This window comes from Neolamprologus multifasciatus, chromosome 22, assembly GCF_963576455.1.
Source record: "Neolamprologus multifasciatus chromosome 22, fNeoMul1.2, whole genome shotgun sequence".
In the NCBI taxonomy this organism is placed as follows: Eukaryota; Metazoa; Chordata; class Actinopteri; order Cichliformes; family Cichlidae; genus Neolamprologus; species Neolamprologus multifasciatus.
The window spans coordinates 24,253,473-24,270,376 of record NC_140459.1 but is presented as its reverse complement, the minus strand read 5'-3'; the positions used below and the strand labels follow the sequence as shown (position 1 = coordinate 24,270,376).

Below are 16,904 nucleotides of genomic sequence, written 5' to 3'. Positions count from 1 at the left end.
TTGGTTGAATTCATTGACAAGCAGCTGTGGTACTCTGGACAGCTTGCCAGTATTTTGAGTGACTGTATTTTAAACATTTACGGAGACTTTTAAAATTCCATCCTTTAGTTTAAGCCAAATAACTTGTTTTGCCTTTTCTATTACATTCCATTTCAACTTTAGAGCAAATGGGAATACAATAATGTCAAATACTATTGTTTGCCCTACAGTCTGCAAAAAAAAAGATAAGTCTTGTTTTTATTGGAAATCTTCATAGTGCAAGTGATCTATCAAGTTTTGAAGATGGAAACTCACTGCAAGGACAGAACAGTCATGTTGAGGCTGTAACTACAATTACTGAGTGCAAAGATTTTAAAGTGAAACTAAATGAGCTACAGATGTTTTATTATAAGCTCCTTACAATATAGTCTTTCACCCTCCCAAACAGAAAAGAACGCAGTTCTCTAAAATAGTAGATTTTAAAGTTTTATATATAAATCTCACATAAGACTTCTTATCATAATATCACTTAATCAAGGTGTCTCTTTTGATTTGGTAAAAAAATAAATAAATACTGTGGTACATGTTGTATGTGAAATGTCAACCTGCCACCTGCAATTCATACTCAAAATACATTAAGAAGACTGTCTACACACAAACTTCTCTGTCTGTGTGTGTGTGTGTGTGTGTGTGTGTGTGTGTGTGTGTCTTTTCGTTCTTTCTTAATGGGAGAGCCAGGTTAAGTCCTATGGGGAAAAAGGGATCACAGAATGTAATTTCCATTACTTTCCAGTAGCTGTGTTTTCAGTTCTGTGCAGTTATACAAGCAATTTAAAAATCGAGTCACAGAGCAGCTCACATATGTGACTATTCAATGAGATGAACACATTCACTTCAGCTCAAGTTTATTTATATAGCACCAAATCACAACAGTCGCTTCAAGGTGCTTTATACTGTGAGGTAAAGATTAAGCTTATCTTTGGTTTACTCCAACTACAGTTTAAACATTGATGACAGTGGTAATCAAACCAGCAGCCAGTGGGTTACTAGCTGGGCATGCTAACCTCTGTGCTTTGTCCCACTGTACTCAGCCTTAAAACGTGTATGAATGTGTGGCTAAAGATAAATATCAGTATACACAAACTTCCAAATACTTTACTGCCATTTCAGCATAGTGACGAAAAAACTAGACCACATGATTGCTGCAATGCCAAATCACAAAAAAGCCTCACTAAAAAAAGTGATAGGAGTCACGAGTGACTATTGTAGTCATGTACAAGTTCAGAATTTAGTTTAGGCTGTCTACTAGAATACATTAAGTTTACATTCTTAAATACAAGAACTCTCTTATAACCTTATAGGTAGTTTTGCAAACAGGTTTGCAGTTTATTAGGATTTTTTTTAATACTTCAAAAAAACCTTTTCGCTTCTAAAAAGCACACACACAAAACATAAAATACTGCATACAATAAATCCAGCCCTGTTTGTACTGAGCAGTGCACCGAGCAGTCCCTCCGTTATTAATGAATGTACTCCCCGAGGAAGATTGATGCATGCAGAGCAGGTTGCAATACAATGCAACAAAACCAACAGCAATTAAAAAAAAAAAACAAAGAAATAAAAAATTGTCATTCTGTACTTGCTCTCTTTTATACGGAGCCCCGCAGGGGACATGGGAGAAAAAAAAATTAAGACGGACTTTTGCGAGATCTCGCAAAACTAACTTGGGATCTCACAAAACTTTTGCGAGATCTCGCAAAAGTTGAATTCCAACAATGGCGGCAGCTACTTAGTTGTAATATTACTCTTTCTGGGTCACAAAATACACTTTTAAGATATTTTGAGGCGTGAATGTAGTTCACGCCTCGCAAAACTTTTGCGAGATCCCGAGTTTGTTTTGCGAGATCTTGCAAAAGTCCGTCTTAATTTTTTTTTCTCCCATGTCCCCTGCGGGGCTCCATACTTTTATATTTGTGTAATACTGATTTATTATCAAACCAGATTACCTGCCGTTCTTTGCATGTGTGAGCAAACTGCCCTTTGAAACGGACTCAAAATGCCGACATAGCAACTGCAGTAATGTAGGCGCACACACAGTTTGCGTTATTGCCTTACTGATACAATGATATCACAGCTGCTTATGTGCCCGCTGCAAAAGAGGTCAAAGATTCAGAGAAGCAAACTGCCGAGTATGCACCAACAATAAAATATTATTACTTTATTTTATTTGCATTGTCACGGTCCTATTAGATGCATTCAGTGTAATTGTGATTTATTGGTCATGTCAGAACTGTGTGCAGATTTGAATACAAAGTGCTGAATCACCATGAGTTTCCCTTCTCAGGGCGTCGTTCACCAGCAGCAGCAGCAGCAAAACAACGAACTACTGCAGGAATCGTTTCAAATTTCCCTTTTCTAAACAATCGTTACTGATATGCAACAGTTATAAGCGATAAAATGTTCCGAGAATTAACTCCAAATAGCGACAAGATCCCTAACCACACAGGAGAAGGCAGTAACACTACAAAGTTAAGTGTTTAATGTTTAGTCATGACTCGCTGCAGTTTTTTCATGTTTCCCTTTAGCCCACATTTTTCCCATCTAGCCTCAGATTTTTTTTTCTGCCTTCAGATCGAAGACTTTCTGAGAAAAGCAAGACTAGTCACCTCTCCTCCAAATGCCTTTGGTGATATTTGGGACTAGAGTCCTATAGACAAATCACACAGAAATGGTTAATAAATCAGATTTTTTAAAAAGTGTCACATAAGGTTAACATGACACCAAGTTTAAACTTAACAAGTGTCATTTATCTTAGTGTGACAGATCTTTGGCAGGAGCACAAAAATGGGATGGGGCTTATTTCCAGGAATTGTGACAAAGCCGACTGGCGCTATAAAGCCAGGGCTTTCACCCACTCCAGCTTCAGTCTTAAACATTCCTCGAGTTCACCTGTCAGGTTAAGCGCTTCACTCTGAAATCATGGCCAAGGACATGACTCTGCTGTGGGGCTCCGGATCTCCTCCCTGCTGGAGGATAATGATTGCTCTGGAGGAGAAGAACCTGCAAGGATACAACCAAAAACTGCTCTCCTTTGAGAAGGGGGAGCACAAGTCAAAGGAAGTCATGGAGATCAACCCCAGGGGTCAGGTAGGTTCATATCACACTATGTAAACACTCTCATATCTGAAATCTGCATTTGTTTTCCTGAAATAGAGTAAATGGAGTATTCACTTGGTATTCACAAATAAGAAGACTTGAACTAGAACAAAGTGTTTATGGTTTGCACTGTCTCTTAAAGCTTCCTGCCTTCAAATGTGGGGATGTACCCCTCAACGAGTCCTGTGCTGCATGCTTTCATCTGGAGGTGAGAACTCAAATGAATCTGAATGTTATGTCTCCATAGAGTTCCTAGTTTGGAGAACTACTTGTGATTATATGTTAAACAATAAATTAATGTCTCCTCCAACAGTGCAAGTACAAGTCGCAGGGAACCAAGCTGATCCCTGACTGCGAGGTTGGGCGAGCGCAGATATTGCAGCGTGTGTTTGAGGTTAACGCGCTTGTTGAGAAATCATGTAAGTTTGTTCTCACGCACTTCTGATCCTGAACTCTCTTCATCACAATATGTGTACCACAGGGATTTAGTGAGTCTGTAAAGGATATATCAAGGCTGCTAAATCTCTTTCTGTGTGACCTGCCTGATGTTGCCATTCAGAGGTCTGTGCTCTGGGATTTTGAACTGCTGAACTTGGCAACACTAAAAACCCATGTTGATGTTTGTTAATCCCACCAGTGATCACATGCTCAGCCAAGCTTTTGCATGTAAAGTAATTGGCTTGTCATGAGATTTGGCACTTTAGCACCTTGGCACAATATTAAATTCTGTTTTTTGCTTTTTACACATTTCCAGCAAGTGTTCTCTACTACAACTGGAAGGTCCCAGAGGGAGAGAGACACGACTCTGCCGTTAAGAGAAACAAAGAGGCTCTGACCGCTGAGTTGAAGCTGTGGGAGGGATACCTGCAGGTGTGTGAATGACCTGTGTGCACGCGATCTCAACGACTAAATTAAACCCAGAATACAAACGTTGGAAAGCCACAGGAGTAGATTGTAAACCTAGCCAGAAATAAGCTGGTCCATAAATTTCTTTTTAGATTTTGTTGTTTTAGCCACACATAGTGTTGGGGAGTAACGGAATACATGTACTGGCGTTGCGTATTTAAAATACAAATTATGAGTAACTGTATTAAAAAGGCGGTATTCAGAATACAGTTACTTTGTTGAAATAAATGGATTACACGGCCTTCTTTTCCTGTTTCATATGTTAGGCTATGCCCTCTCTATTTTTGGTAATTCCACGCCAGTGGAAACCCAAACAAAACACGCATTAAGAGGCTCTAATGCCAGTGTCTATATCTCGCGGCCCATGTCACTTCTACTTGCAGCCTGCATAATGACGTGACAAAATATTTTTTTAAAAATTATTGTTCAAAAATATAAAAATTATTTTATATGAAGGCAATAGGCAGATTGTTACAGGCATAGCCCTAAAGAATGTAGCCTCATGGGTAATGTAGCCCAGTTGTAAGTAAGCTATTAAGACTCGACTGTACACTGTGTTCATGTTTTTCTCTGAAACAATAAGCTCCGTTGGAGCAGCCTTTCAACGCCTCTCTCTGTCTCTCGCTAGCAAAGTTGACCCAGACAACAAAGTAAAGATAGTTTTTGGCTACGAGCCCGATTTAAAAATCTAGTTGTATTGGTATGGCGAGTAACCTTCAGTAATAGTAATAAATCACACAGCAGTAGTACGTTCATGTAGTTGTAAAAAGCTTGATAATATATTAAGTAATCCAAAGTATTCAGAATACATTACTCTCATTGAGTAACGTAACGGAATACGTTACAAAATACATTTTGGGGCATGTATTCTGTATTCTGTAATGGAATACATTTTAAAAGTAACCTTCCCAACACTGGCCACACATGTGCTCCAGAATTAAGAAAATAGGTGCTCTGGAAAAAGTAGTGTTTTCTCTTTGAATAAAAACATTTTTGCAGGATAGGAGTGATGAGGCTTCATTTTAGTTCCCTTTAAGAAAATCCTTAAACAGTAGCATAAATGTAAATATGAGGTATAATTAAAGCAACAGAAGTAGATGTAAAACAGCTGCATGGTGGTTAGCAGTGTAGCATCACAGCAATAAGGCTTATATCACAGAATCAATCTTGCCTTTGAATTTAAGAATATAATTGAGATTGAATATTTATTAAGTCAAGTGTTAACCATCTATCATAGTTAAATGATCTATATTATATGTGATTTCTAGGTTTTTACCCTCCACAACATTTTCCTTCTTTTATTTTTAGGCCTCGAGCGGTTTCTTCGTAGGAAAGGACTTTTCCTTGGCCGATGTGATTGTTTACCCAACCGTTGCCTATCTCTTCCACTACGGGTAAGAGGACTAAATGACCAGACACATTAATGAATAGAATAATAGTAGAAATGAATTCACACTGACTTTCTTCTTTCCTGTAGGCTTTCTGAACAGCGTTACCCCAAACTGGCAGAATACTATAAAGGTCTGATGAACAGACCCAGCATCAAAGCCAGCTGGCCTCCTACTTGGAAGAACGCACCGAAACAGGAAACACTGAAAGACATCTGAGATTCAGGCGCTCATTTGTTACCACACTGCACTAGTGATTCATATACATTTTTTTAAATATAATTTGTGACAATAATGTGTGAGTATTACTGTGCTGTGACCAAAATAAGCAATAAAAACTGAGTTTTAATTTTATAGCTCGTCTGTGTTTTGTTTCTTTGCAGTGGGGATATTTATTGTTAATATAATGTTAACCAAAATCAAACTTTAGGTTTGATGTTTGGATATCAAGTTAAGAATCTGCACTACACCCTTCCATCAGCTTTGCAGAGAGGTCACTTCACCCAACTATAAATCTTTGTGTCTTGGAAATGATGGTCTGTGCTTCTCAGACCATAAGGGCTATCAGAACCTTTTACCTTTTTTATTAAAAGAAAGAAAGTGAACTTGGGGAAAAGCAGTGGCACAAGGTTTGTCTGTGGGTATCTGTGTGCACACTTGTGTGAACACCTCCCAATGCACCAAAGGCTCCCGGGCAAGGGCCTGGCCTCAGTGCATACACCAACCCACAACCCCGGTGGCACACCAGCCAGGACCCAAGTCCCACAGGCCAACCAAAACCTCGGCCCATAAGGTCGCCCCGGACAGATTTTATTTTTGCAGTTCACACTGACAGTCTTCTTAGCAATGCATGAGGAGGCGAGAGCCATGTGGACTATATTCATCCGAAATTGTAGATTTCAGACACTTTGATAAGTCTTCACATATCTGGCACCAAAACCTTTGATGGACAGAACCAAAGAGCGTGGCAATAACACCAGACGGCTAAACGGTCTTCAGAGCGGACCGAAGCGCTACGGACAGTGGCAAGATCCGCGGCGGAGGAACGGACGCCCTCGTCAAGCAATCGTGGTGTACTGACTGTAAGAGCATTTCAAACTACTGAAAATGTGGAATTTCTGACTCCAAGGCTAAGGCTGTTTTATTTGCCCAGAGAACTGCAGTGCATCATTGTGAGTGTCGTGTATATCCCTCCTCTGCTAAGGAGGAGGCTGCACTGAAGGAGATGTACGACATGATCAACGAGCACGAAAATAAACACCCAAACGCTGCTGTAATCGTTTATGGGAAACACATTGTAATCTCAGGAAAACTATGCCTAAACTGCATCAGTTTGCTACCTTCCCCACCAGGGGAAATAAAACACTGGAGCACTGCTACAGCAATATCAGAAACGCCTTCTCAGCTGAACCAAAACCTAATTTCGGAAAGTTTGACCACCTGGCAATCCGGCTAAAACCCACCTATAACAAAAAGCTCAAGACAAACCCAGTCACAGTCAGGACTATTAACACCTGGACTGACAGTGCAAAAGCCAGCCTGCAGGGCTGCTTAGAGACCACAGACTGGAGCATCTTCAAAGGAGCAGCATCTTGTGGACAACTTTCTTGTCTATGGTGAGGAAAACGGCCTCATCTTCAATACGGACAAGATCAAGGAATTGATACTGGACTTCACGAAGAACCCCCCTCCCCTGCAGCCTCTTATCGTCAACGTGACAGAGGTGGACAGGGCCAGTGGTTACAGATTTCTGGGGCTGGAGGTTGCATCAGACCTGAGCTGGACTCTCAACACCACAGCAACAGTGAGAAAAGCCCAACAAAGGCTTTATTTCATTCAGCTGCTCAGGAAAGCAGCCGAATGACACAAAACAAAACAGAAACCCCCAGGAGTCCAAACACAAAATGTTCACAAAGGCAGTGGAACTCGAAAAAACAGAGTCCAAAACATAGTTCAGAGGGGCAACCCGGAGGCCAATCAGCACAACAGTCCATCACTGAACAGTTCTGGAAGCCGACCGTGCCGAAGGCAGCGGCAGCATAGAAGCAGTTCAGGAGGCTGACCACTACGTCAATGGAGGCGACGGAGCAGATCAGGAGGCCTACCCGGCGGGCGGTGATGCTGGCGACATCCTTCAGGAGGCCTGCCACGGTTCCGGTGGCAGCAAAACAGTTCAGGAGGCCGCCCATGATGGCGAAGACGCCCAGCTAATGGCCTGGAAAATGGCCAGTGCCGACGAGGTTCTGGCAAAGGACATGGACGTGCAGACTGAGCAGAAACTGATGGTGGTGTGGCAGCTGCAGGACCAGACAAGGCAGGACCAGACGAGGCAGGACCAGGACCGTTCAGCAGCGAAGACAGGCTGCTGAATGGGCCCCTCGGACCCTCCAGCAAAGGCAGACAACTGGAAAGGCCCCTTGGACCCTCCAGTGGAGGCAGATGGCTGGACAGGCCCGTCAGACCTTCCAGCTGGAATGTAAACTGGCAGGTGCAGGGACTTCCGGCAGGATCAGAACGGAACCAGCAGGCTCAGATACCTCTGGCAAACACAAAGCAGGCTGGAGCTGCGCAGGGCTTTTACTCTGCTCTGGCAACGACAGCAGGGTGCAGTCCTCAGCTGGCTTCTTAGCCTCCAGGTGTCCAGAGTTGAAACTCAGTCTCTGGGGAAGCCATGGAGAGAGTTACTGTCTCCAAGCAGGCCACCTTTTGAGGAACCGAAATAGTCTTAACAGGTTTGTCTCTCTGCTTTGAATTAGTGGTTGCATAACAGTCCTTTACGGATTGTATTGACATAATTTGCTGTACAGGAGGAGCAGATGAAGGTGATCGCTGAATAGGTGGTGGAGTAAATAGCCGAACTGATGGCTGAGCTAATGCATGACCTGCAACCTGAGCAGGTAACTGAGCAAGAAACTGAACAGGCCATGTTTCTGACGTCACTACAGCATTTCTGCCTGCTGTAAAGTGGAGAGATCTACTCAAGGCTTTACTTATTTTCTAATGTGTGCCTCCTCAACTTTTCTGTCCTCTTTTCTCCAGTCTGTGATCCGGAAAGGCTATGCCATTTTTAAGGATGCTTTAATTCCTAAAACAAATGTGGGAATTGCCAGAGGAGTTATTATTGAGAATACTACGCTGTTTCCTTTGCAAAATCATTTTTATCTTTGAAAAGAAGTGTGGCACACACGGACAACAATTTGTTCCCGCTGAATATAAAACCTCACTGCCCTCTGCTGCTGGATTCTCTTTTTTCACCATGTGGGCTCAGCCTAGAGAGAAAACAGAAAACACGGTGACCTGTGTGTGTGCGTGTGTGTGTGTGCGTGTGCGTGTGTGTGCATGTGTGTGCGTGTTGGTGTAAAGACAAGGTGAGTCTTGTTTCCATTGAAAATCTTCATAGTGTAAGTGATCTGTCAAGTTTTAAAAATGGAAACTCACTGCAAGGACAGAACAGTCATATTGATGCCAGAGCTCAGAGAAGAAGAGCTTGACACATTTGATCTGAGAGGAAGGCAACAGCAACTAATTTAACCACACGTTACAACCAGGGTTTGCAGAAGATCGTCTTTGAACTCCCCAACACGCCCAGGCTTAAAGCTGAACTCATTTCATTTCAAATTTCCTCTTTATTTATGTACAAAAAACATACAGATCCAGCATCTAAAGCAGCTGGCCTCCTGCTAGGAAGGACACTGTTGGAGTGAGACTTTTAAAAGCATCTTAGACTGAAAAAACTCATCAGCTGATGAGCTAACTTTTCCTGCTGTCTGCGCTGCTCTGGAGTGACTTTGTCACATTTGTTATTTGAGACACCCACCTTACATTCATCCTGCACCTGTGCAGTCTTGACAGAAGGGGACATTAAATCAAAATGTTCTTGTTTTCATTACTGCTGAGATGTCCCTTTTGATGTGATTAAAGAAATAATGTGGTACATGTTCTATTGTGAAATATCAACCTGCCACCCACAATTCATACTCACAATACATCAGGAAGTCTGTCTACAGACACAAACAAACTTCTACGTGTGTGTTTGTGTGTGTGTTTTCTTTCTTTCTTAATGGGAGAGCCAGCTTAAGTCCTATGGAGGAAAAAAGGATCACAAAAAGTCATTTCCATTATTTTCCAGTAGCTGTGTTTGCAGAGTACACAGGAAAGGTTATCTGTGCAGTTATACAAGCAGTTTATAAATGTAAACTATGCTCAACCACTTCACTGTTGGAGAAAAGTTTTTTTTAAAAAGACATAGTCGAGTCACATAGCAGCTCACAGGTGTGGCTATTCAGTGACATAAGCACATTCACTTCAGTTCAAGTTTATTTATATAGCACCAAATCACAACAGTCGCCTCAAGGGGCTTTATACTGTGAGGTAAAGATCTGCAATAACACAGAGAAAACAATCAACCCCAACAATCAGACGGCCCCTTGGGAGCAAACACAGTCCCTTTTACTATGTGGTGCCGTTTGTAAAGTGAAACACGCTGAAATTAACGGCAACATTTCTCCACATTTAGCTCAAATCCTTAAAAAACATGTTTTTTCGAGTCTTTTTTTTTTTTACAACATTTAGTAAAATATTTGTAACTTTTTATATTTAAAACACAATTTTAAATGTTAAATCTAAATGTTCTCTGTCAGCATTCTCACTCTAACCCAACAGAGCTTTGGATTAATTGATGGCTGTTCAGGAAACTTTTAGAACAACCTGATGATAATGTATTACTCATTATGTTTATTTGGGGTTTAATGCAACTGCAATTAAAACATTTATGATCGTAGTAATTAAACCAGCAGCCTGTGGTTTACTCGGGCATGCTAACCTCTGTGCTTTGTCCTACTTTACTCTGCCTACATTTGCATTGCAGGTTAGAAACAGCCTTGAAACGTGTGTGAACTTGTGGCTAAAGATAAATATCAGTACACACAAAACTTCTAAATACTTTGCTGCCATCTCAGCATACTGACACAAACATATGGGCAGAAATCTGTGCCATCAGAAACTGAATTTGAATAACTTAAATTTGAATTTAAATTGCTCAGATTGAATGTGAATTGTAACTTGAATAAATGCTTTTAAAAACTGAATATGAATTAGCCTAATTTGAAATTCAATTTTTTGGTTTGAAAATGATCATCACTAAACTGAAATTGACTTTTATAGTTTGAAAATGAATGTATGCATTACATGTATAATAACAAGCGTCATGTTAACAAATGATAGCTGTACAATAACTTTTATGCTTATTGTAGCTGTTAGCTCAAAAGCTAATTTAGCGTAGTTTCCCCTTAATTCAGCTTTGACAAACAAATATGATCGAGTAGAATTCCAAAGTTGTCATCTTGTACCCTCTCAGAGCCCTGTATGCTTGCAGAGACCCCTACAGTAGGGAAACATGCAAAACGGTGTCCAAACCTTTGTATTTTAGCTTTATTTATGTCTTACACAGCATCCCTTATACATGTAATACATTTATTACCAACCTGAGAGTTTATCCGGTGGTCATTCGACATGATGAATGACTTCTGAAGTCTTAATTCAGCTCAAGACGCTGTAGATTGCAGTAACACTTTCGGTCCGCTAGTAAAACGTAGTTCTATTAATCTGCGCTCGATTACTCTTGAACTGGATGTAAGTTCCAAAAAACTGAATTTTGGAACTGAAATTGAATTGTAGAACTGAAACTGAATAGTGAGAAGTGAATCTGAAATTAATCGAGAGCTAAATTTTTAAAGGATAAAATACAATTACAAAGCAAATGAATTCATTTTCAAACTATAAAATTCAATTTCAGTTTAGTGATGATCATTTTCAAACCAATAAATTGAATTTCAAATTAGGCTAATTCATATAACTTATTCAAATTCAGTTTCTGATGGCACAGATTTCTGCTCATACAAACACAGACCACATGATTGTTGCAATGTCACTTCATGAAAAAGCCTCACTAAAACAAAAGTGGGAGGAGTCATGAGCGAGTATCGCAGTCATGTACAAGTTCTGAATTTAGTTTAAGCTGTGTACTAGAATACATTGAGTTTACATTCTTAAATACAGGAACTCTCTTATAACCTTATGGGTAGTTTTGCTTGATATTCCAAAATAAAAGTAAAATATTGGGATTTTTTTTTTTTTTTTTCAAAATGCTTCAAAAAACCTTTCTTTTCTAAACACCAAACACAAAAGAGGAACATGCACGAGGGTGATTGGTGCATGCGGAACAGGTTGTAATTCAACATGACAAAACCAACAGCATTTAAAAAGAGAGAGAGAGAAAAAAAGCATTTGTCATTCTGTACATGCTGCCTTTGTTAATTTTGTAATATGATTTATTATCAAACCGGATTCACTACTGTTCTTTGCATGCACGAACAAACTGACCTTTGAAACGGACTCAAAATGCCGACATAGCAACTGCAGTAATGTAGGCGCACACACAGTTTGCGTCATTGCCTTAGTGATACAATGATATCACAGCTGCGTATGTGCCCGCTGCAAAGAGGTCAAAGATTCAGAGAAGCAAACTGCCGAGTATGCACCAACAATAAAATATTATTACTTTATTTTATTTGCATTGTCACGGTCCTATTAGATGCATTCAGTGTAATTGTGATTTATCGGTCATGTCAGAACTGTGTGCAGATTTGAATACAAAGTGTTGAATCACCGTGAGTTTCACTTCTCAGGGCGTCGTTCACCAGCAACAGCAGCAGCAAAACAACGAACTACTGCAGGAATCGTTTCAAATATAACCTAAAGCACAATTCGTTTTTACTCTTTTCCCTTTTCTAAACGATCAATATTGAGATGCAACAGTTATTAGCAATAAAATGTTCAGAGAATTAACTGCAAAAAGCTGCAAGAGCCCTAACCAGACGGGCGCATAGCAGTAACACTCTAACTTCCACTATATCCTACTTTAAACACTGTTTCCGTGTGGCTTCGTTGTCTTTTATAATGTCTTAGAAAAGTTTTTCACCCGTTAATGTTAAGGGTTTTCTTTTGTTTTGTTTTTTTCCTGACTCGCTGGAGTTTTTTCATGTTTCCCCTTTCCCGTGTACCCTCACATTCTTTGGCCGCCTTCGGATCAAAGAGTTTCTATAAAAAGCAAGAGAAGTCACGTCTCCTCCACACGTCTTTTGTAGTACTTGTGGCTGCATTCTATTTTAAAGACAATTCACAAAGAAATGGTTACTAAATCTCACTTTATTTTGTTTTTTGAATACACATCTTAAATATTCATCAGGATCAGGTTGACATCATGTCGTGTTTAACCTTTACGGGCATTAGCTATCTTGGTGTGACAGCTCTTTGGCTGGAGCACAGAAATGGGATGGGGCTTTATTCCAGGAAACCTGACATAGAGGACTGGAGCAATAAAGCCAGCCTTTTCATCCACTGCAGCTTCAGTCTTAAACCTTCCTCAACTTCAGCTGTTAGGTTAAGCGCTTCACTCTGAAATCATGGCCAAGGACATGACTCTGCTGTGGGGCTCCGGATCTCCTCCCTGCTGGAGGATAATGATTGCTCTGGAGGAGAAGAACCTGCAAGGATACAACCAAAAACTGCTCTCCTTTGAGAAGGGGGAGCACAAGTCAAAGGAAGTCATGGACATTAACCCCAGGGGTCAGGTAGGTTCATATCACACTATGTAAACACTCTCATTTCTGAAATCTGCATTTGTTTTCCTGAATTGGAGTAAATGGAGTATTCACTTGGCATTCACAAATTAGAACACTTGAACCAAACAAAGTTTTCATGGTTTTCCTTGCACTGTCTCTTAAAGCTTCCTGCCTTCAAATGTGGGGACAAAATCATCAATGAGTCATGCGGTGCATGCTTCTTCTTAGAGGTGAGAACTCTGAATCTGGCCCTACTTGAAATGCTATGTTGCCATGGAGTTCCTAGGTAGCAGAGCTGCTTGTGATTATATTTTTAACAGTGCATTGTAAAAACAGACACACTATACCACAGATGTAAAGAACGAGAGCTTCTTGCTGTTTTTTTCCCCCCAACAGTCCAAGTACAAGTCACAGGGAACCAAGCTGATCCCCGACTGCGATGCGGAACAAGCATTGATGTTCCAGCGTGTGTTTGAGGTTAACACATTCGGAGACAAAATGGGTATGTTAGTTCGGAGATGCAGAATATGTCTCAGTTTTGTTTTGCCGTGCAGTGACATAACTGTTGAAACCTGAACTTCCTTCATCACAGTGTGTGTACCCCAAACTACATTAGAACCACAGGGATTTAGTGAATCTGTAAAGAATATATCAAGGCTGCTAAATCTCTTTCTGTGTGGCCTGGTTGATGTTGTCATTCAGAGGTCTGTGCTCTGGGATTTTGAACTGCTGAACTTGGCAACACCACACTAACAACTGTCACTTGTCTTCAGCAACCAACCTTCCTCAGCCTCCCCTTGAGACCTTTAGTTGTTCAAATCACACTGCAGACACTAATGATCTGTGCATTCACATAATTAAGCCATAAGAAATCCCTTAGTCCATTTCTCTGGTGAGCAACTCTCATAACAGAGACTGGTGTTAACAGGTCACATGTTAATCCCACCAGTGATCACATGCTCAGACTAGCTTTGCATGTAAAGTCACTTGTTTGTCATGCGATTTGGTACTTGTAAAATTCCCTGCTGGTGTGTGGGTAGATTTTATTTAGGTTTTGTAGAGATACACTTTAATAATTGTATGTCAGGTTTTGTTGGTTTATTTTTTTTGTGTGTTATATTTTTCTAGCAAATGTTATCTACTACAACTGGAAGGTCCCAGAGGGAGAGAGACACGACTCTGCCATTAAGAGAAACAAAGAAGCTCTGACCGCTGAGGTCAAGCTTTGGGAGGGATACCTGCAGAAGGTATGTGAATGACGTGTATGCCTACAGTCTGACGTGCTAAACTAAAACTCAGAATATTTCTACCAGTTTTTTTTAAAACTATTTTTAAAAATGAGGTATAATAACAAAAGGTTTTGAAATGGTGTGCATTAACAGCATTAACACTACTATCCTGGTCAGCAAGCTGTAAAAGAACAATTTAGCTCTTCAGACTTTGGCCCTTAAGGGTGTTACACAAAATTTTATGTGTTAATTATTGATCTTTAGACATCCATGTAGTTATACTTGAACAAGGCCATGCTGGTAGTTTGAATCAGTCTGCAGTGCTAATCTTCATGTCTGTAGAATAAAGCAAGCCTTATTAATCAAAGTCAATCTTGCCTTGTTTTTTAAACATAATCAATGCAGAACATTTATTAAGCCAGGCTATAACCCCCTGTGATGGCTATTTTTCTATTTTTATTTTACTTTGTGTGCTTTCTAGCTTTTTTCAAATTTTTTCTTACATAACTACTTTTCCTTTTCTTTTTAGACATCAAGCGGTTTCCTGGCAGGAAAGAACTTTTCCCTGGCCGACGTGATTGTTTTTCCAGCCATTGCTTATCTCTACCGCTTTGGGTAAGTGGACTAAATGACCAGAAACATCTCTTAGTAGCCTGGCTAGATGATTGGATGGAATAAAAATAGCAATGAACTCACTTCAGCTTTTTCTTTCCTGTAGGCTTTCTGAAGAGCGGTACCCAAAACTGACAGAATACTATAAAAATCTGATGAACAGACCCAGCATCAAAGCCACCTGGCCTCCTACTTGGAAGGAGACACCAGGACAGGACATACTTAAAGACATCTGAGATTCAGATGCTCTTTGGTTAACCAGCTAACGTTTCATATTTTTTAACATCATTTGTTTCTGAAACTGTCTGATTCTCATTGTGATGTGAACAAAAAGCAATAAAAAAAGTTTCAGTTTTGTCTGCTTTATTAATATCATATTATTGACCACAAAAGACCCATTACAGTTTATTTTAGGTTTTCACACCTTTCACTGCAGATTTTATGTTTGGATGTACTTTTCAAGAAAACTGTCATGATCCTTTCTGCAACTTCTGCAGAGAAAGAGAGACAGCTCACTAGACTCAGCTAAATAATTGTTTCTGAATAATTTTTATTCAGATTGTAAATATTTCTTTTCATAATGGACTCAAGCAAAGAACCAGCAAAGATCTCAAATTAAGAGCAACTTGATTTATTGGGTTCACCATGGGGATTTTGCTAAAGAGAATATTTACTGGGAGAGTGAGTATTTTCTCTTTTTCTTTGGTTATAGACTATCAATTCTATCAACGTGTAGTTTAGAAAATTCAGGGCCCATAAATACTCCGTTGACCTAAAAGGGAGTTGTTTCCTTTTCCTCTTTTTAATGCGTCTCTTATGAGCCAGCAAGTTTCAAACCAGGTACAGAGAAGACCCCCATCACAGATGATGGCATTTGATTTCCAAAACATTTAGAGCCATTTACAGATGTGCATCTTTTGGACTTGGTTAAAGAGGGATGTGATCACTAAAACTGTGTGAAATGTCTTATCCACTGCCCTGTTTGTCTGGGAGGTTGGAGTGGCTTCACCTGTTGAACCGGTTTTAAAACCTTCTCCTCTGAACAATGTTTGTTTTCCCCAAATAAGACTGTTTGGGAATTGTTGACTGTGAGGTATCCAGCATAACTCTTGACTGACTTGCTCATGAGCTTTCTGTGTTTTTTGGGGTGTTGCCATAATGGCGAGTATTCATCACATGCTAAGGCTGATTATGGGGTTCCGCAGGGTTCTATGCCAGGACCATTTCTATTCCTATTATCCAGGCTTCATTTAGGCACTATTGTCAGATGGCATAATATACATTTTACTAGCTTTATTTACCCATGAAGAAAAATATGATGCAGTCCAGTTAGTTAGTTAAACTCCAAGAATGTTTTAAAGACATTAGCTGGGACTACAATAAGATAACATATATCTATTCCGTCAGCTTCTCTTGGTTTTCTGTTAAATTGAGAATGAATTTTAAAATCCTTCAACTTACATAAAAGGTCTTAGATAGTCACGTATCATTTCATAGTTTCATTCTATCCCATCATAACATTTTTTTCAGACTCCTGGTTTACTTGTCATTCCTACGGTATGCAAAAGTAGAACGGGTGACAGCACCTTCAGCTTTCAGGGCCCTGCTCTGTGGAACCAGCTCCCAGTTTGCATTGGCTGTCACTGTTTGGTTGCTGTCATAGAACTGAAGGCTAAAATCAAATATGAGTGGTCAGCTTGTCAGCGTGCTTTTGACACTGTTAAAGCTATCTGGTTTCTCCCATTGTCCCAGGACCATGGTGACTGAAAGTGATACAGGGGCAGGTGGTGGCTTGCTTCAACTGTTACCCAAACCATAGATTCGTATATCAAGAAAACGTTGTGGCCCATGCTTCAATTAGAACATGCTGTTCTTCAGTTCATACTCTTGGTTTTGTATGTTGCCTTCTACGTCCCCCCCTCCCCCCCAGTTACTTCAGACAGCAGGGTTGTTGGGTTAACTTAAACATGAATTCATTTACACTTTACAAAATCACTTGCTTGTATTTGTAA

The 16,904-nt window shown here is 40.1% G+C and overlaps 2 protein-coding genes across 2 annotated transcripts; both read left to right on the top strand.

Annotated features, from left to right (window-relative positions):
• The first annotated feature begins 2,892 nt into the window (after window positions 1-2,892).
• Window positions 2,893-5,783, top strand: LOC146493534 (glutathione S-transferase A-like). Its single transcript, XM_085147730.1, has 6 exons — window positions 2,893-3,126; window positions 3,278-3,343; window positions 3,449-3,554; window positions 3,890-4,005; window positions 5,350-5,435; window positions 5,519-5,783. Exons 1-6 carry the CDS (start codon window positions 2,959-2,961, stop codon window positions 5,646-5,648), a joined length of 672 nt encoding a protein of 223 aa, XP_085003856.1. The 5' UTR covers window positions 2,893-2,958; the 3' UTR covers window positions 5,649-5,783.
• A 7,026-nt stretch (window positions 5,784-12,809) lies between these two features.
• LOC146493533 (glutathione S-transferase A-like) lies at window positions 12,810-15,248 on the top strand. The gene is made up of 6 exons (XM_085147726.1): window positions 12,810-13,060; window positions 13,216-13,281; window positions 13,448-13,553; window positions 14,180-14,298; window positions 14,810-14,895; window positions 14,999-15,248. Exons 1-6 carry the CDS (start codon window positions 12,893-12,895, stop codon window positions 15,126-15,128), a joined length of 675 nt encoding a protein of 224 aa, XP_085003852.1. The 5' UTR covers window positions 12,810-12,892; the 3' UTR covers window positions 15,129-15,248.
• The last annotated feature ends 1,656 nt before the right edge of the window (window positions 15,249-16,904 follow it).